Raw genomic sequence first — 25,622 nt, forward strand, 5'->3', positions numbered from 1 at the left:
GGGTGTAAACATAAACAAGGCTTTGGTAAAGTGGCCAAAATATTCTAAATATAGTGCACACTTAAATCAATATTGATTTTTGTTGTTTGTCTGCTTAGCTTCCCAACGTGTACCACTGCATGCTTGTAGGGCGTGCCAATTGTCATCTGCAGTAGTTATACACTGACTATTGATTAGTACCTCACACAACCTCACCTCAAAAAACAGAGCTATCCCTTTAAGGGTGTAGCATCTATTCTGTAGGCATTTCTGTAGTATTTACTCAAAAATTCAACAAGACAAATGTACAGTATCCAGATGGTTTGATGTGATGATTTGAGCATAGTTCCACCTTTCCTTATATTCTTGTTTTGAGAAGTTTTTAACAGGTTATAGGTGATGAGATATCACATCTTACATCATGTAAATTAGTTTTTGTGTGCTTGTAGAAAAAACAATTAATAATAATATAAACAGAGTGACTGACTTTAAAGGCTTCGAATTTGGCTTAGACTTGAACCTAACATAAGAGGTTTCCCTCAAAGAACCACATGTGCAACATGACAGTTTAGATTTGCACGTCTACTCCACTTACCATATAAGGGCACACCTGTGTTCCCTGTCCAAATATCAATTCACACTGTTTATTGACATTGTATATCCGTCCAGGCAGCTGCTGTGAGAGACTGTACGGCCTAGAAACGGGCTCGTCAAGCAAGCACTCACCATATCCTGTGCTATTAAGAAATAAAAATAAAATGACTTAAAGAAAAAAAGGGAAAAAACAAGAGACACAAACAGACAGAAAACACACTCAGTACAGCCGAAGAGGTCATTCATCTATACATATATAGAACCCCTATTGTACACACAAGTTTCTGTTTATATTCAGTCAGCTATAGGTAGTAAGTGGAGAGGGACTCAAGAGTTGGAGATGTTGAGAGTACTTTGGCTAGTTGGGGCTATAGAAAGAGAAAGAAATAGAAGGAGATTTTGGATAGTTGCCAAATATGATCCTATTCTATCCCACACTATTCCTGCACAAGGAGTTCCCTGGTCTTTCTCAGTGGGCTGAAGAGCCTTTGGAAGAAAGGCAAGTAGAAGCTGCAACAGCCCTGAGAAATGATGACAGTTTATTTGCACTCATGCCTAAAAATGTGGCTGTGGCTGCCAAAAGTTAAAAACTGCATACAGTATGAGTAGACTGCACTCTGTGTGTGTTTGTATGTTTAAGAAAACATATTTATGTAATCTCTGTGATACAGTTTCAAAAATAGGGCCTCTTTAAAGGATATTTGGCCAGAGCTTTAAACTAAAAATGAATGAAAAAATACAACCGCTTATTTTGACTTGACCATACTACTTTGCATATCCTATTCTGTGTCAGGCTGTTAAAGTTGTTCAGAAACTTCTCTGCAACAGTAGAACAAAAACATAAGCTACGTGAGCTAATCCCCATGCATGTTTGGAACAATCCTGAAGAAAAGAGAATGACATACTCAAGGAACTCTGTGATGTACTTCCTGCTACACTTGGACCACATCCAAGGATTTGTGTTGTAGTTAAGTGTGGGAGCCATCACATGTTGCTGAATCTTAACTCCATCCTCCTTACACTTGTTACTGTCGTCATGAGGCATGTTGAACCTAGCAGAGAGAAAACAAAACAACACGTTCAGGTTTCATAAAATAAATAACATTAACACCAGAAGTTCTTTACTATCTCTGATTATAATTCTGTTGCTAGTAGTTTATTATCCTGCAGATGACAAGGCTCAGTGAGACAACTATCTGGCTGAGGTAAATCTAACGAAAAACAGTATTGTGGTGATGAACGCTTCTTTTTTGGTATAGACTGAGACTTTGAAGTTTTATAAGTTAGTGTTTCGCTAACCAACATAGACAAGCATCCAATTGAAAAGTGGTATTTTTTGTGTGTTGCAGTGTGTTTCATTTGTCTGCACACATGTTTTAAATATAATCATTGATTCTATATTTCCGCACTCACTATGATATTGGCTTTTGGAAACCCATTCACGGCTGCAGCTGAAAATAATACAGAGCAATTGTATTTCCTGCTTGTGGGGAGTTTGGAATGAACCAGCGTAATATTAAATTATATGCACACTGGGCGACAGACATGTCAGAGAAATGGAGATGTAAAAAGCGAGCACAACAAGTATTAGAGGAGTAATCAAGCTCCAGCAGGGAGAACAAATAAGATCCTGGTTTGTGGTGGACAGGTACAGCACCACACTGCCCACTGCCCTCCCTCTGAGCTGCTGGGCTCCCCACCTGACAGGTACCATCTAACACTGAGCTGTGGGGCTAAGCAATGTCAAGCATGTTGTCACCGCTTGATGCGGATAAACGTGTAATTGAACAATCCCGCCTTTTGTTTAGTGGTTAGAAGGAGCATTTGTTAGAGATGATGAGGGCTGTTAAGGTCCGTAACAGTCTCCACTGTACAAGGCTAACCGCTAACCCCCCCCCACATGCCCCCTCAGCTCTGGCTGACTCAGGACGTCGGATAATGTTTGCTGAAGGGCAGGTTTTGCTTAAATTCTAAGAATCCAGTTTACAAACGCTTTTCTCTCTCCTCTCAAAATGAAATGCAGGCAAAAAATTAGGAGATACGATCAGAGACACACCAAAGCGTCAGAAAATACTGAGAAAAACTCAAAGGAATGTAGAGCTGTTGTGTTGTCCAAAAATGCAAGATTCCTTGATCCCCATCTGCTGGTAGGGCACGCTTGGATTCCTAGAAAGACTTTTGAAGCTCTCGCAACATCTCACTGAAGCCAGAACTTCCTCTAACTAGGAGTGATGACAGTACTAGGAGAGAAACAATCACTGGATACATGCTGTGCTTACACATGGCCAAGTTCATGGGCGATAGTGAATGCAGTGCTGAGTCCGTTGTCCTCGCTGATGCTGCAACTCCTGTATGGATCACACACCGTCCCCAACTCTGCAAGTCCTTTAAAACAAGAAACACTTAAGTTTTACTAATTTTCCATCATGATCATACCACCATTAACACAGTTTATCAGTACATTTGTTCACAAATCCACTTACCTAGGGTGTCACACTTATCCCTTGCCCTGCAGATGTCCTGCCTGTGGTGACACAGTTAACAGGTCAAGGTCAATGGCTGAAGAACACTTCCTCCTTATTTAGATACATTGTTAAACAGCAGTTCTTTTGTCAGATATCTGGACCCTGTTTAATTTGAGTTGCAGCTGAGTCTCTAATAATTTACATGTATTATAATGTTATTTAGTTCATATAATATTTGGTTGTTTAAAGACCTAAAACAATATATTCCGTACACAGCAAAGAATTTGATAACTTAATATTTTTCTTGCACCTGGTGATTAGGATGGCAGTGTCATGGTGGGAATGGTGGTTATCATCCAGGATGTTCTGGCTCTGCTGCCAAATGCAGAAGTTCTTTAAAGTGGTCTGTGCATTAAATGAAATGACTGGACCGTCCTGAGAACATACAGAGAGAAATATTCAGGAGGTGCAACTTCATTGATGAGTATGTACATCAGACACTTGTTCTTGGTGTGTAAATATGGAGATTAAAACAGATTTAGCAGTCTTACCAGCTCGTTGTTTATTATGACTAACTTTACAATCACAATGTTGATCAGGTTGCCAATGCTGGGGTCCTTGTAGATTGAAGATACCTGAATAAAGGAAACAAAAAATTGGGCTCAATCCTCTGAAAGAAAACATTTAAAGGTAAAATTATTGTATGGATCAATGCCACTATATTTTCATTTAACGCACAATATTTTCTACTGCTAGGGGTCTCTTAATCAAAACAGTAACAAAAAAAGAGTTGGGTCAGATTGTGAAGGAGCATGGGATCATGGGAGTTGTTGTCTTCACTGCTACTATCATCAGTTAGATTTTCAGTTTGGTTTCTTTCATTGTTCAGGAGGTTTTAAACAGGAGCCGAATTATCCGCAGTGTTCTCCTCATCTCCAAAACAAATGAATCTAATGATTACAACTGGTAAAATACTTAATAAAGTACATTGACGTTAAAAATCTGTTTCTTCGGTGCTGTTCGCTGGATACAGGACATGACAAGGAGTTGTGAGCCAAGCTGCTGCTAATGTTTACTCAGTTTGTTTCTGTGATCCAGATGTTCAGTGACTAAAATCCTTTATCCGTTTAAAATATACAGTTAAAAATGACCAGGGTCTAAAAGGTGTATTGTTAAAATGTGGCTTAAAAAAAGTCAATTGATGACAGCTTCTGGCAGACCAGTAAACTTTGACGTATGTGAAAAGAGAATGAATACACAGTTACCTTGGTTCAAATTAACACATTTCTCTCTGTTTGACTGTTGGAAACATTTGGGATTAGGTAATACACAACCAAACAAAATATATAACATATTTCTAGTCGTTTTCAGACATTTTCATGCGAAGAGGTTACATGTTTTACCTAACTTACAGTTACTCAGGTGAAATGTAGTATACCAGTATGTTCACTGGTAACTATCATGGACTGCCTTCTTGCAGTTTCAAACAAGTACTTGGGAATTTGGTTGATTGGAAGATCAAGTTGATAATGGCCTGAGCCCCTGTGGAGAAGGCAAACTTTGCCAAGAACAGAATATAGGTCATCTCAGCCTCCCCCTGAAGACTGTCGGCCCCAGACGCCTGCGGAAGCTGGTATTTGAAGTGGCCGAGAGTATGCGGCCTATGTGACATACCTGAGCTTATTTTCAACATTCATCAAAGCTGTCAGTAAGGCTCTACCTCAAGCTGCCCTCTCTTCCCCCTGGCCGTTTGAAAGTGTTGTTTACCCCTGCCCTAGGCTGCCCTTTTCCCTCCCATGGCCCTCCTCCAAAGGCCGACTGACTGACTTTTAGCGCAGCACAACAGGTACATACATTTAGTTCACAAATATGCACACATATAGATAGTACCTGGCCATATATGTGAATAGTATATAGACACATTAACACATTTCAAGTCAAGCGCCTCCACCACCCAAACATTCTCTCCAAGCAGACGTGAAGATGGAGCAGAACTTACTATGGACATTAATGTGAGTATGTAATGCTGTAGGTTGCTGCTGTGATGCTCCACCATTTTGCTGTCGGCCACCAGCATGACTTCAACGAAGCGCGGGTAGGAGAGGAAGCGCTTTGATCTCCTGTGAGGTCCTGAGTCACCGCTGCTATCATTTGATGGTCTGGCGCTAACACTGCCGATTTCCGATCTGAGCAAAGCATCGCTGGTCAGGCTGGCGCTCAGTGACTCCAAGTCACTGAATATACCGGCGCTGACCACAGGGGATGTATTAGACACAGTGGTCACTCCAGCAGCCACTGGCCTTCTCTTAAGCTTGTGTCTTTTATGTCTGTGTTTGTGTCCTGAAGAAAGAAGCCAGAAGGAATGAAGCATGTGTAAATACACAGAGATGGGAGGAAATACATTCAGTTAGAAAAACAGACAAGGTATGAATCAAAGTTTGTCGTGACAATGTGTTTACAATTACTCTAAAGTAGTGGTTTGTGTCTTTAAAGGTGGAGATAAATGAGGTAAGTTGGCTGTCTGGATGTGGGTATTGTTAAAATATGTTGCTGCCTCTTTCTCTCTTTTGTTTATTGTTGCTCAAAGAGTGGGTTGACGAATGAACGCTGCCTGGAATGCCTTTTTTTCTCTCTCCCTCTGCTTTCAGAAGAGGGGAGAGAGGAGGGCAAAGAGTTCAGACTAGGTAAACCTGGCACCCTGCCATAAAAAAAATGGAGCACAAACTACAGTGCACACACACTAAAAGAAGAACTGGGCAGCAAAACCTCTTAACTCGGAGGGGAATCAGTTCTGATTGTGATAATCGTGACACAACTGCTGAATGCCAATCTTTTTTTGTGTTGTTTTCTCATCACATGCAGATCACCCTTTCTGGACCACCAGCAATACATCACCACCTTAATGACAATGAGCTGGACTACATCCTATTAGTGGATCTGCTTTCAGTATACATGATTTATGATCAAAATAGATCAACAGCTCTACTTCAAAACAAGGTAACAATGGAACTTTGTACAAGGATGCGTCACTCTTGGCCACAAATGGCTCTTAATCAAATTTATGTTCCTCCTGGCTACAATATCACACATACTGTATTACAGAGACACACACAAAATACAGAATACAAAAGCCAACATGCACATAAATATTCACATACACAGTGAAACAAAACATCTGCAGAAGGATTGTCCAGCAGACAAAGAGAAAATGCCTCCAGATTTATTTTTATTTAGTTTTGATCATTTGACGGTTTCAAGTGCCATGACTTTTTCTGCTATACAGTTTACACTGCACGTTCATGGCAGTGGGTCTACCCAAGTTTCTTATCAAAGAGGAGGAGGAAGTACAAGAGTCAACAGGAAGTTCAGCCAGTAAACTGAGATGGAATGATACAAGGGTGAACTTACAAATGATTTTTCCTGTGTGAGAGTTGGAAAGCTTCCTCACTACTGTGCTGCAGCTGTAGGCGCTACACTGTGCAGGCTATGACATGATATGTCAGCCAAGATAGTTTCACACTATACGTTCACTTTAATTCCATCATACACTTCTATCTGTAGCCTACTCATGAGGAAACTGTCCGAAAACATAGTGCCATTAAGGACAATTTGGGAAAAATTTCTAATTGTGATTATTTTGACTGATATTGCAATTACAATTATGATTCACAATATTGGAGTGACTTATAAAATATATTAAAAAATATTCATGGTGGATGCGTACCAAAAAAACATTTTTTTCCCAAGTCTATAGAATTTGACTTGTAGGCAAGGAGAGCTCTGCTGCACCACAATACTTAATTCAGAATGTTTTTTAACACATTTTTCCCTTCCTGTGATTTGGATATTGTACTAGTTAATTCTACAATTTGAAGATGAATTGTTAAACCAAAGTGCCATTTCAAGAATAAGTGTATGGTTAACTATGTTACGCTTAATCAAATGTATTCTTTTTCTTTTTTTATGATTTTGCCGTAAGGTATCTAGCTTTGCAGAGCAATTTTCTTCTTTTTAATCAATAACCAGACACACTCAAAGGTTTTCCTTGTTAAAACCAGATAAGCTACATATCGTTTAACAGTACCATGCTAGAATTACATAATTGGCTCCTGTATCAACTGATAGCAAGACTTTGGGGGTAAAGCTGTGATTGTGCCAGTTCGTGTCTGTGGGAACCAATTTAAAAAGTCTCATAATGCATGCAGAGTTGCAGACACACACAAATGGTAAATTCTCTACACTTGATCCACAAGCATTCTATGAAAACACTTCAGGCACTTATATACAAGCAACCAACCACATACACACTATTTTCTTTACATATATAGCCCTTAGGATGTGTGTTTTCAGTGGTGAGGCCTGAATGAGCACTGTTTGCAGTCGCTGGGTATGTTTGTTTTTGCAAACACATGTGTAGATGCATTAAGGTTGAAATTGTTTGTGTTGTCCATGTGCATGTTTACTATATATGTTGACCTTGTCTGTCTGAATTACATACAATCATACACATCATGTCATGCACCATACCTGAAGTGTCGCAAGCTGAGTTCTCCCCAGATGTCTGTTTCTTGGGTGCACTCTTTCTGTATACAATATGAGGTTTTGTGTGTTCCTCTTCATAGTGTTCTCCTTGATAGCTGTGTAGGGGCTCCACAAAATACTCCCCATCTGGAGACCTGAAAGTGCCCAGCTGGTTGGGAGAAAAAAATGCAAACCAGTTAGTGTCCATCCATCCATTTCCTGTAAATGCTTATTATTTTACAACAGCAACATATGTAACATTAGAAATTGCCAGTTCTACAGACAGGACCAATGGGAATATTTAGTTTGAAAGATATTTTTTGCTAATCAGTATTCTCCAAAGTATGTCTTACATGCAATATATTTGGAGCAAGCAACAGTGGAATGTGTCTAATTTACTATTCATTAGAGAAAATAAGCAATGCAGAGACCTGAGGGCTTACATTAAAGGTGAAATAAGTGAATTTGCATGCATGTCAGAATGGTCTCAAAACAGCATATAAAGCATAATAGTGCGGCCCGTGATGCCTATCAGAAAAACAGAGAGACTGTATGTTCTTGGCAAGCTTACTGAAAGCTTTGTTATATGTTTTTTTACACGGCATGTTTAGTGTGACTAGCTAACTTGGAGGTCTATGATGTTCCAGATAAGGTACATGCCAACCCAAGCACATTTCATTTGTGGCTCATTGGCAGTGGAGAATCATCATGGCAGGTCTGGGGGTTGATACAACTTTGGCACAATTAGGTTTGGCAAAGGTTAATTTGTAAGTTACACAAATTATCCTGCATGTGAAGAAATGTGTGGCAGGTTTGACTGATCTTCAATAAGGAAAGAATGCAGCTTCATTGTATTCCCTTGAGTGACTCTATTCCCATGACCACACTAGGACCAGCAGTTTTATTGACCTGGAGAGTTGGCAAGGCAAAGAGAATCTCCCTTCAAATATCACATTATTCTATGGTGTACAGAAATTGTGGCCATCAGCAGAATTGCCTGTTTTAGAACTAATATGCCCTCAGAGGTTTTGAATAAATCTTAAGATATGCTCCATAAATGTCAACTCAACTCCCCAAAGCTCTCTGCATAGCAGAGCATTCAGAATGTTTTAATTTGATTTGTCATTTGGGAAGAAATTGACCTCTTACTCCTATCTGTCACCTCTCTGTGGCTTTTATGTTTAAACTCAGAATGCACTTTTGCTCCTATCCAAAACGCATGCCTGAGAGTGGGACCAATTTGTGATGACGTCAGTACCACCCGTACTCCCGCTGTACTAGCGTGCGTAAAGACGTCACCGACAAGCAGAAGACTGGTGAGAGCCATGGAAGTAAGATTTAGGGTAGAATGTTCATTAAACTTGACTTTAGGCAATGGACTTGGAACTCCCGCAAGTCAGCACGGTTGTTTGCTACTTTGAGAATGACTTAGTCTCATAAACACCCAACAACAAATGAATTATTTAACAAGTCAAATGCTGTGTCATACTATTTTTTCTTAAAATGTTTTATAAATCAGCGTTATACTTTACTGTGATAAATGTACTTAGACAGCTTCTAAGTATTGACAGGGTAATGTGAAGTTTTGAATTATTTTCCAAATACAAACATATTTAAAAGTGTAATGATGAATGACTTGCTATTTGCTATTTGCATTTTCAATACAAAAAGCAGGTTGCGCGCAAAGTTTGAGCTGACAGTGTGTTTACAGTTTTTGAGGCTGCTTTACAAGTCTTGTATAACCAATAATGGCCCCTAAATACCTATGGTGGAAAAGTAAAACACCCGGTCGTAAAGTCATTACATGCACGACGAGTCTAACCGTGCGTAAAAACTCACCAGTCCGGAGCACAAACTGATGACCGCGGCGTGTTCTGCTTCTGCATTTACAAGTCCTTTATAGAAGCAGTGCCTTAACTCCGTATCCTCCTCCTCCACCTCCCCATCGGTTGCAAAATCCGTTATGTTATCTCCTCGGGGCACTCCAAGTACTGTCACAGTGTAGAGAGGTGCGATAAATCCCGAATCCAGCGTGAGGTTGAGGTGATAATGCTGTCCGAAAGCAGATATCCTGTAGTGGATATTTGGCGAGGCCCAGTGATCCGTAGTGTTGCCGGTGCTCTCGTCCAAACTTCGTCTTTTCCTCTTGAAGTGCACACTGGTTGGAAACTTGTCACCGGCTTCATTCACTCGCACCGGTGTTACAATCTCATAAGCGCCGATCTCCTCTTTTACTGGGGAATGAAGGCAGAAGAATCACAATGCAGTTAAGGATTAAGTAGCAGTCCAATAGCATCAGTGCAAATCAAAGAGCCTAGCTGAGTTAATCGATAGATTATGACTTTCACATCAGTGTATTCTTTCTTGGAAAGTCTGTTTTATAGCATTGCAAGGAACTGATAATCAGGCAGTGAACTTTAGGTATCTAGAAAGCGCTGCAAGTCATGTGCTTGGCTGAATTCAAAACTCATTCATTCTCTGCCCTCTGTGTTAGAAAATTACTCCATGCGGGATAATGGGTTGTCAGAGCGGCATACTTTACCTGTGCTTGAATTCAAAAGCAATTTCCCCGTAGATGCGACTACATTCAAGAAATCAGGGAATAGTAGGAACCCCAAGCCCCAGAAGAGCACATGCATGATTGTCCACGTTCAGAGGAGAGCGGCAGCCTGTAGTCCTGTAGTAATACTGTATTCCTCCGGTCACTCCGGGCTTTCCGCCTCCGGTCCGCCTGCCACATCCAATTTTTATTATCCTCGACTCTTGAGTAGATTGTCTCTGGCCGGTGAAGTACACTGCTGGGACGTGAGCGCTTCGCGAAATCCCTGGCGAACATGCATACTGCAGAGGGGTGGGCTGCTCAAACACTGCATGGGCTCCGCTCCGCTGCAAGCCTGTGCACCAGCTTTCTCCCCAGCTAGGGGCGGGATCAGCCAGGCAAGGTACACTGGTGCTAGACTGAAGCCACTCCCGTTATATACTGTTGTGACAAAAGTGTAAATAGTGTCCACTTTGGATGATGTGATATGATCAGTGACTTGGTAGTTCACAAGTCTTTTTGGGCTTTTGTATTCAAGTTAACGTCAGCCTCTACAGGATCCATCCTCAGGGCCACCATTGACCCCAATTGCTTCTATTAACTGACTTTATGAAGTGCATACATTTAATTTAAATTTCATACAAATGCAGACATACATTCAATAGCTTCGGCGGGCAGTTGCATAGTATGCAGAGCAGAACGGTGACCATGACAGTGAGGTGGGGCCCATATAGGAAATGCCTGCCCTGGGGCCACAAGCGAGATAATCTGGGCATGGCTGGATACTTAGAAGTTCATGGGATCACAGAGTGACAAAATGCGAACTGGCATGCAGCGTAGTCATATACAGTAGTGATTTGAGGTCTTAAGTAGGTGCTGGAAAAGGTATTGTGTAGGGATAATGGTAATGGTTTTATGAGCTATAGTCTCCTCGTCAGAACAATGCTACAGGCTGTATGGAAGCCTTTGTAGGTGCCTTTGTTATGTGGAGGATCAAAGAGTGGGCTATCCAGTCGGCCTCCTGCCCTTCATGCAAACCCCCCATACACCACACATACTACAGACAGAATACACAACTTGTTCTGCTAAAGACTTGTACATTGTCTATAAGCGCATCACATACCTATTGGTTTCACTCTATAATAGGCTGCAATTAACTATTATTTTCATTGTCGATTAATCTTTTGTTTATTTCGACGATTAGCTGATTAGTTGTTTGGTCTATGAAATGACAGAAAACTGTGCAATTAGTGGTTCGATCGGTGTTTTCCAAAGCCCAAGATGATGTCCTCAAATGTCTTGTTTTGTCCACTACTCAAGGAAATTCACCTTACTGTCATAAAGGAATAAAAGAAACAGAAAACATCCACATTTAAGATGCAGAAATCAGGGAAATGTGACTTCTTTACCCCCAAAAGGTAGCACAAACCAATTAGCCAATTATCAAAATAGCTTGTGATTAATTTAGTTATAGTTCATAAACAGCTCTTCTGTATATGTCTTCCCATAACTAAAAAGAAAAAAAAGTTATGACACTGACTTTAATTGTTATCTTTTCCAAGTAAAGCACATAAAAAAACTAAACACATATGTTGTCTTTATAGCTTTATCGAGTGTTTGTCTAATCCGTCAAATCAGACGTGTCATTGTAAATACTCAATACAAAAAAAGGCCTTCATAGATCCAAAAGCCTTTGGCTGCTTGGTCTACAGAAAGAATGCAATGAAACAAGGCACATAAACGGAAAAGGTTAGGGGGACAGCTATGCTAATTGTCAGTCAACAAAAACAATTTGGCTCTGTATTATCAGCTCTATTTATTTGCTTTAATGTCATTATCAGAATAATACACCATGATATTAATTTTCCATTCTTGGCCCAATATATATTGTGCATACTTTCATACATACCATATACAATTAGACTTGTCACAGCAAGAAAAGCACAGGTGTGACTGTACTGTTAATGACAGCTCTACTCAAATTAAGTACCAGTGAGCGAACATGTACAAAACCTTAATGAAATGCTGCCAGCAATTATTGTAATACATCACACCTGTGCTTTTCCTGCTGTGCCATGTTACATCAAACTATACCCTAATTATATGAGCCCTACTGAACAGTATGAAAAAAACACATTCATTTAAAAAATAAACATAAGGAAAATATATATTTGACAACTTGTATGTATATTTTAAACAGTAAAACCATAACAAAAACTCTAATGATGACAATAAGATACTATGGTTAATCTTCATTCTTGAAACCTTTCTGGGTTAAAAGATAATTGAAAATGTTAAAAGGCCAGTCTTCTCAGTTGTAATACTCACAGAAAGACTTCATCTGACTGTTAGCATCTTTTTGGGCTAATGTTAGCTTCTGACATGACATTTCACCCTTCTTGACCAATTTTCTTGACATAGCATTAAGATACTGGGAGAGCATGAGCCAGAAGAAGATTCTTGTATGTTAACCTCGGCTTAATAAACATTTTCAGGAGTGACTTTCTTCAGACAGACACACTACACAGGAGACATGATTAGAAAGTAGCTAACGCTCGCCTGGGAACTTTAAAGTAACAGACACCTTAGCTAGTTACTGTATCACAAAATAGAAACATTGAAGTTGCTCATCATTTGTTACAGGAAAAAAAATTCAACAGTCTTTGAAGTGAATTATAATTGGTGTACAGAAATAAATACATGATATACTCTGACAGAAAAGCAGTAGTGACACTAGGTCAACTGACTGAAATGCTGTTTAGCAGTAGGCCTACTCCAGTCAGTGCTGCCCTATGGTGCTGCCACCGGGGGCCAGAAGCTGTATTGCAAGTGTAGCTAAGCTAATTAGTAGCCTAGAACAGGGGCTCCCAAACTTTGCCACCTGTTGCATTTAAAAAAAAAAATATTACGTGTAGGCCTACATTATAATGGCAGATATCAAAAATCAAACATACACATTTTCAATATATTTATCTTATATATATATATATATATATATTATTGATAATTAATAATCAGCCCTGCACAAAACAATGGCCTAGAACATACAGTATTTAGACCACAACTAATTGTACAGTTTCAGGTCCTTGAAGTCCCGTAGTTCATTCCACAACAGTTAAAACATTAAGACACTCACCACCAATGGACAGACAATCAAATAACTGTTCAGCTCAAATACAAACACACATCTTAGATGAGTGGCGAGTGGATATTTGCAGGGTTTTGTACAAACTGGATGAATGGAATGAACCAATGAAAAATATCTGTTGTGGTTTAAGGCAGCATGTTGCTGCAGGATTAATGGTACCACATTGCAGTAAGAGGGTTCAAATCTGTTGATCCATGTTGGAGCAGTGCATGCTGGTTAGCCTGCTATTCTCCTTAACCACTTATCCAAACTCAAGTCATGGGGGTCTGGAGCCGATCTCAGTTGACATTGGGCGAGAGGTGGAGTATACCTAAACCCGGACAGGTCAGCAGACTATCACAGGGCTGACATATAGAGACAGACAACCATTCACGCTCTCATTCACTCCTACGGGCAATTTAGAATCATGAATTAAATTTTAGCTGCATGTTTTTGGACTGTGGGATTAAGCTGGAGGATCCAGGGAGAACCGACTTTGACATGGGGAGAACATGCAAACTCCAACGAATAGCTTCGGTTCGAACCTGCAAACCCATTGCTGTGAGGCAAAAGTGCTAACCAGTACATCACTGTGTAGCCCAACCTGCTATTAGTGGGTCTGAAAATATGAATGAATAATTTTAACGATAACACATTAAGATCACGCCATGGTAAACATACATTATGAGTAATGTCTTGAAGATAAGATTGGACTTGGATCTGTTCCATAACACACAGTCTGGGAAATAAAAGGTAGCCTTGTTCTTAATATCAGCAGCACATAACCAAACATATTTTAAAATACCCTTAGAACACTTATGACTGATTTATTTGAAGTTATGAAACATAATACATCAAAAGTAATATGTTATATAGAAATAAGTGTCCTAACTTATTTATTATTTATCATTGAAGTTACCCCTTTTCCAGGAAAACACACTTCATTTATTTTTTTACATACATATTACTTTGAGATTATCTTAAAAAATGTGTCAGTAATCTGTAAAAGAAATATCCCTGAGTGAAGTGAAAGTGATCTCACCCTGTACATTTTATAGACAAGAAATAAAAAGCTAGGACATTTGGGCCATGCACGAACATCACCAACATCTCTATCCTGAGTTGTACTCACTTGGCCTCCATGTCGTCACTCCACTCACATTACTGAGGCGTCTGTGGATGTTTCCCCACAAGACCGTATGTGGTGATAAATGCTAACAGCTGGCACATGACTTTACAGCTCATTTGTTGTGTACAATCAGCACGCACCGCCATTTAGGAGGCTGACTTGGATTTGCAGGTGCATGCCTAAAACAAAAGCCTCATATGAAATGCCTGCGGTATGCAAAAATATAAAGGGAGGATGATGTTTTTCCTGCAGGATCCTTACTGAGCAAAAAACATGCCAAAAGCTCTGTCGCTCTGTCATTATGGTCATTACACGAGTAAGTGTTGCAATAAGTTATAATCATTTTGCAGAGCAAACATAATTTCAATAAATTTCACATAAAGTCTTATAATCATGACTTTTGCTTTTCAGCAAACCAACATCAGCATCTAAACATCCACGAGCCACCCTGCAATCTAGCACTTACTTTCCAGTATGATGGAACTAATTAGGTATGAGCTTAAGGTTAGGATTTGAGATTGCCATTATAATGAACTACACACTTATAAGCACTCCCAAACCTGTTGACCTTTACACAGAAGCTGGTTTTCTTCCTATGTTCATCTTGTTATTTGGAAAGTCCTCCTCAGGGTACAACTAAAACATCAACATGAGCAGCTGTAGGTCACAAACCCCTTTAAATACAACCTTTCATTCACAATTAGTCCCCTTTCCCAGAACTCTCCATAAAACATTTTTACAGTGCAGGGTTCACAGGTAAGTAAAAACAGTCGGAAGAAATTGCCCCCAGGCAGTTTTTTGATGTGCAGCAACTACAACATTAAGTGGACCGTTAACTCTTAAATGTGTTGTCGTAGTCACTGTAGACCCCTCATTTCAAGCTAAGAATAACTATTAAAAGTTTCTCAATGAATGGCCTTTTGAATCCGCGTAGCTAGTGCCAACGTGTTTCAATGAGAATGCTTTAAAAAGGGACTCCACCTTTAACTGTGGCATATGGCCACCATCTTCAGTAAACTGACCTTTTTCCTTGTTTCTCAATGGAGCAGTCACTACAGCTGTGGGTGTGTGCATACATACGTGTGTGTGTTCTCAATGGATGGTCATTGAGGTCATCAGAGTCACCCTTCCTGAGTTGTGCGCAGGCAGCATCATTCAGAGCAGCTATCAGCAGTGTAAACTTCACTTCCCCTCCAGATCAGATAATAGGCCGTTAGGGAGCGGAAAGCTTGAATGAAGTAGCAAAGCTTGGCCTGGGATTTCAAAGAGATACACTTTAATTGTGCAGCTTTCAAAATCTCGTTTTACTCTGGATCTCCCTCAGCCCCCGCCCCGACAGAATTTCTTGGCCCGATGGACTTAATCTTCATTACAAGGCAATGTCCATGTGTGGGGACATGGAAATCAAGCAGGCAGTTTAAAATGCACGGCGACTTGAAGCCAGTTGTGTTGTGGTGTTACTCGGCACACGATGAAGAGTAAATGATGGACACTATGAGAGGAAAATTTCGTTTTTTGAAGTGGAAAACAAAAGAAATATTAAATCAAAACAACAAGTTTTAATTTAATCACAGACAAATGACAACAAAAAGTATTTTTCTAACTGGTGGTCTACAGCCTCACCAGCAGCCTGTGGGGCTGAACAAAGACAATGGTGCTTGAGCTAAACACTCCCAATGCCAATGTTATCATGTTGATGATGAGCAGGTTTAATCAGAGTTTAACATGTTAGCATGCTTTAAATCTTAACACACAGTGCAGATGAAGCAGTGAGTTTTGAAGGTAATCGGTCACAATCAATTGGACCAATTAAAAACTTGACCTGATGACAGCCCTAAATGAAAGATTAAGAGATGACCATAGTGATCACAATTCTTATTGAGTACACACTTACATTCTGTTGATATTGTAGTTCATTTTGAGAATGTTTTAAACTACAAATCTGGCCAAATATTATAAACTGTACCTAGTAAAGTAGAGAGTTCGGTACCCAAATTGTGCACCAAATTTCATGTCAATGTGGCTATCAGTCAGGGCTGCAAATGTCAACCGTACGATCACACTATAAGAAAAGTCAGGGGTTCACCAAAATAAGTAGGATGCATCCTGTGGGGTCATGAATATGTGTATGCAATTCATTGTTAACTAATTCAATATTTGAGATATTTGAGTCTGGACCAAATTGGTGGATAGACAGTTTGACATTGCAATCCATAGAGCCCGTGCTGCTAGAATCGTCAGAAAAATTGACACATGATAAACAGTGTTAGGTGGGTACTTTTCAACATATTCCACAGATACTGAATGCAAATGTAATTTGTAACATCTCGATTAGATTAGTCAAATTAAGTAACATATTCTACATAAGGATGCTACCTAATCTGCTGCAAGACACTTCAGATGTATGTGTGTCTGCAAATAATACGTGCCATTGTAACAAGTAGGTTCTTTCCCAGGTTTTACTGGGAGACACGGTACGATTTCTGTGGCTGCAGACTTATTACATCTTTCAGCATGGAACCACTTGGGACCAGCAGTAATTGGGTAAACATCCAGAGACACAGAGACACATGGCTCTCTTGGACCTGCAGGCATACACGTACAACTGTACAGAAACACATACAGACAGGCACACATGTCTAAACAGAGAGCTATGTCGCATGCCCGCACTCTTTTAATTGGTGACAGCACACAGCAAGTGATGAGAGCTGTAGCAGGGAGGGGAGGTGATTCTGTAAATGGACTTCTAGGATGGTCCTAGGCAAGTTTACGTTGGGTTAGAGGTGAGTGAAAACAACGCTCAACATTTGAAGTGCAATTAAGGCTTTGGAGGAGCTTTCACAGACCACAAGATAGGGGTCTGGACTCTGCCCAAGTAGTACAACAGCTGTCAGCGGGTTCCTCCAAAATCAGAATGCTTCCCAGATTCCCTGGCTCTTTGTGGAATGGCAACAATAGACTTCATGCCAGAGATTAATCAGGCCCCAGGTTGAGGAGAGGAGGAGAAAGAAGTCATCAGTGGTGTAGTGTTGCGTAGCCTGGATACCACTGTGACATAATGTATGCCACACACTGAGTGGACACAAACTCAATGGCCCTCTGAGTTCCAAAAAGCTCTCAGTGATTCTACGAACTCCTTTGTTTATAGAAGACTAAGCTAAGTGAGTCATTCTCCCTCCGCTAAACCTTTGTAGAAGGGCATGTATTCTTTCATAACATGGTTATGTTGAGTGCATTTGGTGAAGGGCAGGGGCTGCAATGGGTGGGGTAGGAAGAGGAAAGGCTCTACTGGGGAATACTGGCCAATAGTTGTGGTGAAAGGTGTGCACTTCACCCCTCCTGGTCTGACTCACTGTGATAATGATATTGTGTAGTAGTGATCTGGTTTCTCAGGGTGTTGATGTCATCACTTTGCAGTCATACCCTGGCCCCAGCATGGCCCCTCATCAGCTTTCTTGGCACCGTGTTCTTGATAAAAGGACTGCATGGATGGATTAGTGAATGGGCCTACCGGACACAGGTCCAGGGGCCCAAAAGTGTCAGGTCCCCCTGGCCTTCACCTACAAAATGTCATTGGAAGAGGCATGTATGTAAATGTAAAATGTAAAAAATGTAAAAAAGCAAAATAAAAAAAATAAAAAATAAAAAAGCAAAATGGTCACATAAATGTAAAGCAAACAAAGGAAACTTACAAACAAAAAAATCTAAACTATTACAAAGGAGGGCAAAACAACAACAAAAAGACAAAAAATGATCAGAAACAGAATTACCACAAAGACACATAAAATGACCAAAAAAGACAAAAAAACAACCTCAGAGAGATACAGAACAACCACAAAGGGACGCAAAATGACAACAAAGAGAAACAAAACAGACACAAGGAGACCCAAACAACCAAAGAGACAAAAAATTACAAAAAACAGCGCAAAACAGCAACAGAGATACAAAATGATCAAAGAAGGACACAAAACTATCACAAAATGACAACAAAGAAAAACAAAACAGACACAAGGAGACACAAAACAACTGAAAAGAGTCACAAATAGATGAGATAGCGACACAAACTGGAAACAAAGAGAAACAAAACAACAACATAGAGTCACAAAATGGACACAAGGAGACACTTGTCCAAAGGCACAAAAAATTACAACAAACAGTGGAGAACAACATAGATACAACATAACCAAAGAAAGACACAAAACAACCACAAAAAGACCCAAAATTATTATCACTGAGAGACATAAACCACAACAAAAAATGCAAAAGCATCATTCAGTCTATGTTTTGCTTCTATGTTGGAAAGATAGTGGGGCCGTTAGCATGTCTTTGCGCAGGGGCCCATGGTCTTATAATCCGCCCATGAAGGACAGCATGATGACCTAATCATTTTCAGCTGCAAGAGAAAGTGAAAAAAAAGATGTCACGACACCCTTTAACCACCTGACTGTGTGTATGGACACAGCGCAGCTGGAGTGACAAACCGAGTGTAGAAAAGAAGAAGGGAACGAGGGGGTGAATAGGGAGGAGTTAGATTATCCCTCTGCTGAAAACACACATTTATTTAAAATTCCTTGTTGAATACGGCAGGCGGGACTCTCAAGTTCTTTCTGTCCAGCTGTTTCACGCAGTACCAAAGAGACATGTTTATTAAGGGTATGGGTAATATAGGCTTACTCACATATGAGGACCCACATGTTAATCCAAAGCACATGTTATTTTTAACCATGTGTTGGTTTTCATGTGTGAACATGTGATATTTACCATGCACGTGAAATGACGTTGTTTCTTTGTTCATCACAAATTAAGTCATTGTGAGAAATTTAAAAAAATGCATAAAGGCAAGTGAGAATGCATAAATAATTTTTTGGTGTAAAAGATCCATTTCACCTGTTTCCCATATGAATCTTTGAGGCCAATTGATTGACACTTGATCTGGAAACTGTAAAAGTTACAGACCAGGGATCTTTACATCCACACATCACTGTACAGCAAGATCGGTTTCCCCTTTGCTCCATCTAGCCCTTTGTCATATTACATATAGTTTAGTGTTCTGGGTCAAGGACTCCATTTAATGGCTGTCAGGGCTTGTAGAATAGTCTGGCCTGGGTCCTGCTGGCAGGGCCACTGTGTAAATGGGTCGTCTGGGACCTAGAGGAGCCAGCGAGCTCACTATAGCTGACAGCCGCACAGCAGTGTGCAGCAGGACCCTGGCTGGATGTGAGGGGGGGAATCTTTACCGTAAGGAAGGCCTGCAATAACACAAAGGTTCACAAGCAAGAAATGTATCATACAATAACATCATGATTGTGTCTTCAGCTACAGGCAGAAATCTTTAATGATTAGGTGTGCTATAATATGATTGAGATCTATGCTTATTATGCAAAATTAAACATTTAAAAACATTGAAACTAATGTTGTTACCCATGGTCTGCAACTCCAACTACTGAAAAAATGACATCAAAAGTGTCACCTGGAATATTTCCACCGCTGCAGCCAAACAGAAGGTCACTGGTTAGAGTTCATTGTCTGTCTCAATCTAATCTCTCAGAAGCCACTTAGGATTATCACTTAACAAAGAAATGATTTTTCACCAAATCTGATTTAATGAATCAATAATCGTATTATGGTTTTAACACAGCAGGGTGAATGGCACCAAGTAACGACTGTGACGCCGTTGACTGACAGCGATATGTACAATATGTGCTGCAGAAAGCCCAAAATGTGTACACACATAAATCTGAGGGTTGCATTACAGCATATAGAGGTGTAATGCAACAGAAAAAGATTAAAATTAAAGCATGACTTATACTTTTTGAAGTTGTAACATACACTAATTATAAAAATGAAAACATACTCAGAAAAAAAGACAGTTTGGATCACATCTATAGCTTTTAAATTGGATTCACTGAGTACATTTTGGTTTGGAGGAAAATCAGACAATGCTAGTGAGAAACAGTGGAGTTTACATGTTGCTTCCAGCCAAAAGAACTAGGAACATATGAGCCGTTTTTACAATATGGACCAACCTCAGGAACATGGTTCTTAAATCCAAATCAATACAACATGGTGTACGCGACAGTATAATTATAAAACCCAACAAAATCCCCAACAAAATGCAGAAAGCATTCGGAGTACACAACAGTCAAGCAATACATCCTTTAAACACAGATTGTTTATACATATATGGAAATAAGAAGTGAGAACTTTGTTAGCTTTGTCTAGCCTTTGTCTGGACTCCAGAAGCAGATGCTTGTGTGAGTCTGCTCCATAATCATTTCAGGCTCTGCTGTGAAACACAGCATACATAATCCTTAGGCAGCCAATACATCTAGGATTGGTTTGTCATGTGGCTGCACAAACTAAAACAACCTGTCCATCTTAAAATCAAATAATACCACAGCAACTGATGTTCAAAGATAACCACTATAGTACCTGCAATGAATTTAATAACTTTGCTAAATTTCCCCCCCCCCATAAATGCAGTGGTTGCACTTGTCATCACTACATCAAACCATTTGCCAGGCTGGGTCAGCCTGCTTGCTATGGGATGTGGTCAGTCGTTAGGATTTTTTTTTGTAGTGTGCTTGTATGAGGTACTTATCCATATTCAGTGTATTACCTCCAGTTTGTAGAAGCAGGCGACAGTACTGGCACAAAAGCTAAAAAAGTACCGGCAGCAACAAAACATATTATTGTTAAAAAGGCCCATCAGTAATCATTAATGTCAGTTTAAGTGTACACTATATTTAGAATAATTTTACTGCTTTCCTTGCCATCAGACAGCGCTTGGGAAACTGAAGCTGTTATATCCATCTATCTTCAAAGCCGCCAGACTCCTTTGACAAAAACAGTAATTTAACCTCACAGAACATAGTTGTTGCTGGGATTGTTTCATTTATTCATGTTACTGTGTGGCCTTCTTAATGCCAGGTTAGGTTCATTCATGTGCTTGTTAGAAAGTCCAACACTGAAAAACCTGCAAGACAGCATTGAATTAATTCACTGTTCTGCTAGGAAGAAAGCCCCGGAAGACAAATGATGAAGATCTGTGCTGAAAATAACGTTAAATACTGAATGTTTCTCCTTGCTGTGCAAAAGCAGTCTTTTGGTCATTCAAACCACACTGTGCCTCTTCTTCTGTGTACATTTCTGTTTAGGGATGGATGGCTTCAGAGGTACAGGAAATATCCCATGTCAGATGTCTAGGATTCCTTTAGATTACATCCCAGGAAACAGTCATTCCTTAGTCAGATACTAAAGTGAGGGCACTAGTCTATGAAGGAAATTGGGTACTCTAGACAGGATTGCTCTTTTGAGAAATATAATAAATTATTGATACACAACCATAGTGTATTTAAAGTAATGGTACTGAAATAAAATATGTTGGACAACAATAAACAATACTCTGTCTTTGGATAATTTCAGATATCACACTATGGCATTACTGTGTAGCAAATGTAAGAAAAATGTCCAGCCTCTTTTAACAATATACCTGGAGATTCAGCCTCATCTTCCTTACACAAGTCTGCACACACAAGGGAAGACAAGCAAACCAACAGTGTTGCTCACATTTGATCTAGTCTGCTCTTACTGTCCTGTTTTTCACATTTACTCCCACTTGGGTCACCCTGAGGTTCAGTTTCGATCCAGTTTAAGCACTGGCGTCCCACGGCTGAGGTCACAGCATCACACATTAGTTTGGAGTTTGTTCTCACCTCATTTAAGTTGCCCATGGGACTCTAATTCTCTGCCACACCTCTGGTCAAATGTTTGGACGGTAATTTAACCTGAGTTACAGAACAGTAATAAAATACTCCTTGTTTTTAGAGTAGAGTAAGAGGAGTCAAATCCAATCCAGACATTTTTAAATAGTCTGATTTGCCCTTTAAATCATACAGCTGAACATAATGTGTATCAAAGTAAAGTCATGTCAGGCTTTAAAATATATTTATTAAGATATAATATACTGCTAGCCCTCTATTATGTGCAGAAATGCCTCAAAAACAAGCAGAACAAAGCACCTGGTGTTTTGGAGGCACAGAGGAGTCAAAGTAGTGTCAAGTGAGCCAAAATGGTGGAAAAATTCATCCGTCTCTTGTGGCACCTCATTGTTAATCACATCCTTTCAGGTCAGGGCTGGAAAATAGCTGTACAAGAATGTTTTAATATTACAGGAATGCCAACTTTGACACAAAAACAATGCTAAAAGTTGAAAACAGCATGTGATTCTACCAAAGTAGGAGAGACAGAAAGCTGCATTGTTGCATGTGTAGGAGGAGCAGGCTTCTGTTTTTGACATTAGTCAGTGAAAGCGTAACCATTTTCACATGTAACGTACATACCTCAAGTGAAAATATCAGTACGATAATCAGTATGATAATCATGATTTGACCCCTCAAAAGAGACATACTGCAATCAACTAAAGTTGGTCAAGCATGGACTGGCTTCTAATCAATGTGGAATGGCAAGATACATTTCTGCACAGCTGGACTTTCACAATGTCGAGCTCAGAGACAGCAACAACTGGATGGCGTTGTTGGCAAAACATGGGTGGTGAATTTGAGCCCACGTAGTGTAATACAGATTTCATGAGCAGGATTTCTGACAAACCAATTCATGTGAAACCCTGAGAGAATTGAGATATTCTGGACCATAAGACTTTGATTTATCCATAAACTTGAAAAGGCAGGCTGTTGACAGAAGCCACTTCAGAAGTTAGATAAAATCTGTTTGGTAAGTAAAACAGGATTTCTTTGCTGTCTTTCAAAAGCTATTTCAAAATGCCCCAACTCTCTGCATATCCCAGTGAGGCTGTTGGAGACTCTCATTTTTAGTTGACGGCAGTTGAGCTTGGTGGTGAACATAACAACTGTTTCGGCAGATTATTGCAGCTATCATATTAATGCTAGCTGGTTTAAAAACAGCAGAAACTCTATCTCCAGCACAATTTTTATGGAAGGCCTTGCTTGCAATTAGTCTTTTTAATACTGCAATGTCTCAAGATCACAAATGAATTATGTTGCTATCTCAAGAAAAAAAGCTGTTATTATCTTGAGATAACAATGATATACTTGACATTATACTTGTTATCGAAAACAAAACAAAAAATTCCTCTCATTTGTCATTTTGTAATCCCCAAGATTATATCGTATACTGAAAATTTTTGAGTGGAGCTCAATAAACATTGTTTAGGCATGGGGTGGTCTGTAGCGTAGTGGGTTACACAGGCGCCCCATGTGCAGAGGCTACAGTCCTCGCTGCGGCGTGAGCTCCCTTTGCCGCATGTCCTCCCCTCTGTCACCCCCTTTCTATCTGTCTCACTATCAATAAAGCCTTGAAAAATGGCCAAAAAAAAAAAAAAAATCTTAACATTGTTTAGGCATGTTGAAAGACTCAAAGCATGAAAGACCGGACGTGCCAAGTTAAGGTTCCTTAGCTATGTTTGGACAATGGTAGTAATTTATGGTGACTTACATCTGAAATGGTTTTGAATCATAGTCTGTATATAAAGAATGACAATGTGACAGTTCCCCAAAAGTGAAGCCAAATCATCTCGATTGCCCCCTGGTGGTTGGCTGCAGTATAGGTCATAAACCCCAACCCCTCCATGTTAGCAGATAGGATATAGGCCAAACTTAAATTTAAAAGATCAAAGTTCACATACACATGATACACATACATTTTTTCCCCAAAAAGTCATTTTAGGGTCATTTTTATTATGCTGATGTATGTTAAAGTGATCATTTTTCTCACAAGATAATGGTTTTAATTAGTTATATGATGCCATAAAACTTGGGTGGGACATCATGGGTGACAGTCGTGATTGATTAAGTTGGGCATGTGTATGGGTGGGACATCGATGGAGTGGTGGGAACGGCAAGATTTGTACATGGAATCATTCAGTACTTAACCAGAGCTTTGACTGTATACTCACTGAACTGAAACACGGCCAAACGCTGTGAACTGACAACAGCCCTACATGAATAAGCCAATGAGCTGAGAATTAAGTAGGATAAACTCAAAGTTGCAATAACAATTGGAGCAAAACTAGCTTAGTGCATCAAACCTTGCTAGCATGAATTACTAAGTTTGATTTTATCCAAAACTTATTTAAGAACAAAAAATGCTTAACAATGCAAGATAACTGTGAAAACGAACCTCATGCCTATTTGGGGGTTGCTAAAACATAAAACATTGAACTCCTTGGTGATATCTTTACAGTAGAAGTTTTCCGATCGACAGGAAGTCTCTTTTCATCCTTTCAAAATAAAAGCCTCCATTATCAAAACAGGCGACTCTCATAGGACGAGAGGGCCAGAGGGAGCTCCGGGGCATAAGGTGGTAGTGCACCTATTGCTGGCTGCCAACCACAGGTAAAACACAAAAAGAAGAAAAGTAAACTCAAAAAGAAGAAGATGTCTGGTGTGAGGGGCGGACTTGAGCAACTCTGTGCGCACGCTACTTAGCATGTACGGTCTGGAGAGAGAGACATACGAGATGGAATGGTAGTTGAGTAAAGAACGTAACTTTTCAGGAAATGATTCAGTACGTTTTGTTCTGCCAAGTAATTAGTTCTTTAGAACGAAACGTTCAAGAACGGGACATCACTACATCTGCACTACACTGCATCTCCAACTCTGAACATTACTGTTCCAATTGATGTCACCAGTGTAAGATGGCAGCCCCCATATTCAGGATATTTTGGCTTCAAATGTTTTAAAGTGGGACAAAACTGGGACTTGTCGTCCATCTTTGTATTATGCTTTGGATACAACAATTACCAGTGACAGTTAAGGTATTTGAATGATGTTTGTCAATAAGGGTAAATATTAATATTTTATTTGGTATAATTCCCTTTCATTATAGCAGAAGTGTACTCAGTAGTGCACAGTGTGTTCCCCTCTCCTTCACATGTCGGTTTAGTGTTGTGCTCTCTCCTCTGCTTGCCTGCAGTCTGTTGGACATCCTGCTGACACTATTTTAGCCCCTTTCACAAGGGTGTGCTGACCGCAGCCTGCCTTTGTAGTTTGTATACTAAATGCACAGCAGAGAGGGATCCCTTTTGGGCCCGTGGTTTCCTGAAACAAGCCATCTGCAACTGCTCTGCTCTCTATATGGCCTGAGGAAAGAGGACAGGCACAAATAAAGTGGATTCATATAGTGTACGGACCTCAACAAAGAATTCATTCATTTTTGTCGTCCTGCTGTGGACAGAATTATTTCGACCCATAAAACCTTTTTATGGGTTCCACTCATGGCAATTAGGCA

At 39.9% G+C, this 25,622-nt stretch overlaps 1 protein-coding gene across 1 annotated transcript in view; it reads right to left on the minus strand.

The window, feature by feature from the left end:
* Nucleotides 1-10,341, minus strand: part of LOC131966925 (A disintegrin and metalloproteinase with thrombospondin motifs 9-like) — a 50,743-nt gene extending 40,402 nt beyond the window's left edge. Inside the window, exons 1-10 of the mRNA XM_059328608.1 lie at nucleotides 10,102-10,341; nucleotides 9,399-9,793; nucleotides 7,566-7,728; nucleotides 5,038-5,378; nucleotides 3,590-3,673; nucleotides 3,349-3,473; nucleotides 3,057-3,097; nucleotides 2,853-2,958; nucleotides 1,479-1,625; nucleotides 575-716 (exon numbers count right to left, since the gene is read on the minus strand). Of these exons, the coding sequence (XP_059184591.1) occupies nucleotides 575-716; nucleotides 1,479-1,625; nucleotides 2,853-2,958; nucleotides 3,057-3,097; nucleotides 3,349-3,473; nucleotides 3,590-3,673; nucleotides 5,038-5,378; nucleotides 7,566-7,728; nucleotides 9,399-9,793; nucleotides 10,102-10,198 (1,641 nt within the window). The 5' untranslated portion in view covers nucleotides 10,199-10,341. The remainder of the gene's footprint in view (nucleotides 1-574; nucleotides 717-1,478; nucleotides 1,626-2,852; nucleotides 2,959-3,056; nucleotides 3,098-3,348; nucleotides 3,474-3,589; nucleotides 3,674-5,037; nucleotides 5,379-7,565; nucleotides 7,729-9,398; nucleotides 9,794-10,101) is intronic.
* Between the last annotated feature and the right edge of the window lie 15,281 nt (nucleotides 10,342-25,622).

Source organism: Centropristis striata, chromosome 3, assembly GCF_030273125.1.
Source record: "Centropristis striata isolate RG_2023a ecotype Rhode Island chromosome 3, C.striata_1.0, whole genome shotgun sequence".
NCBI lineage: Eukaryota > Metazoa > Chordata > Actinopteri > Perciformes > Serranidae > Centropristis > Centropristis striata.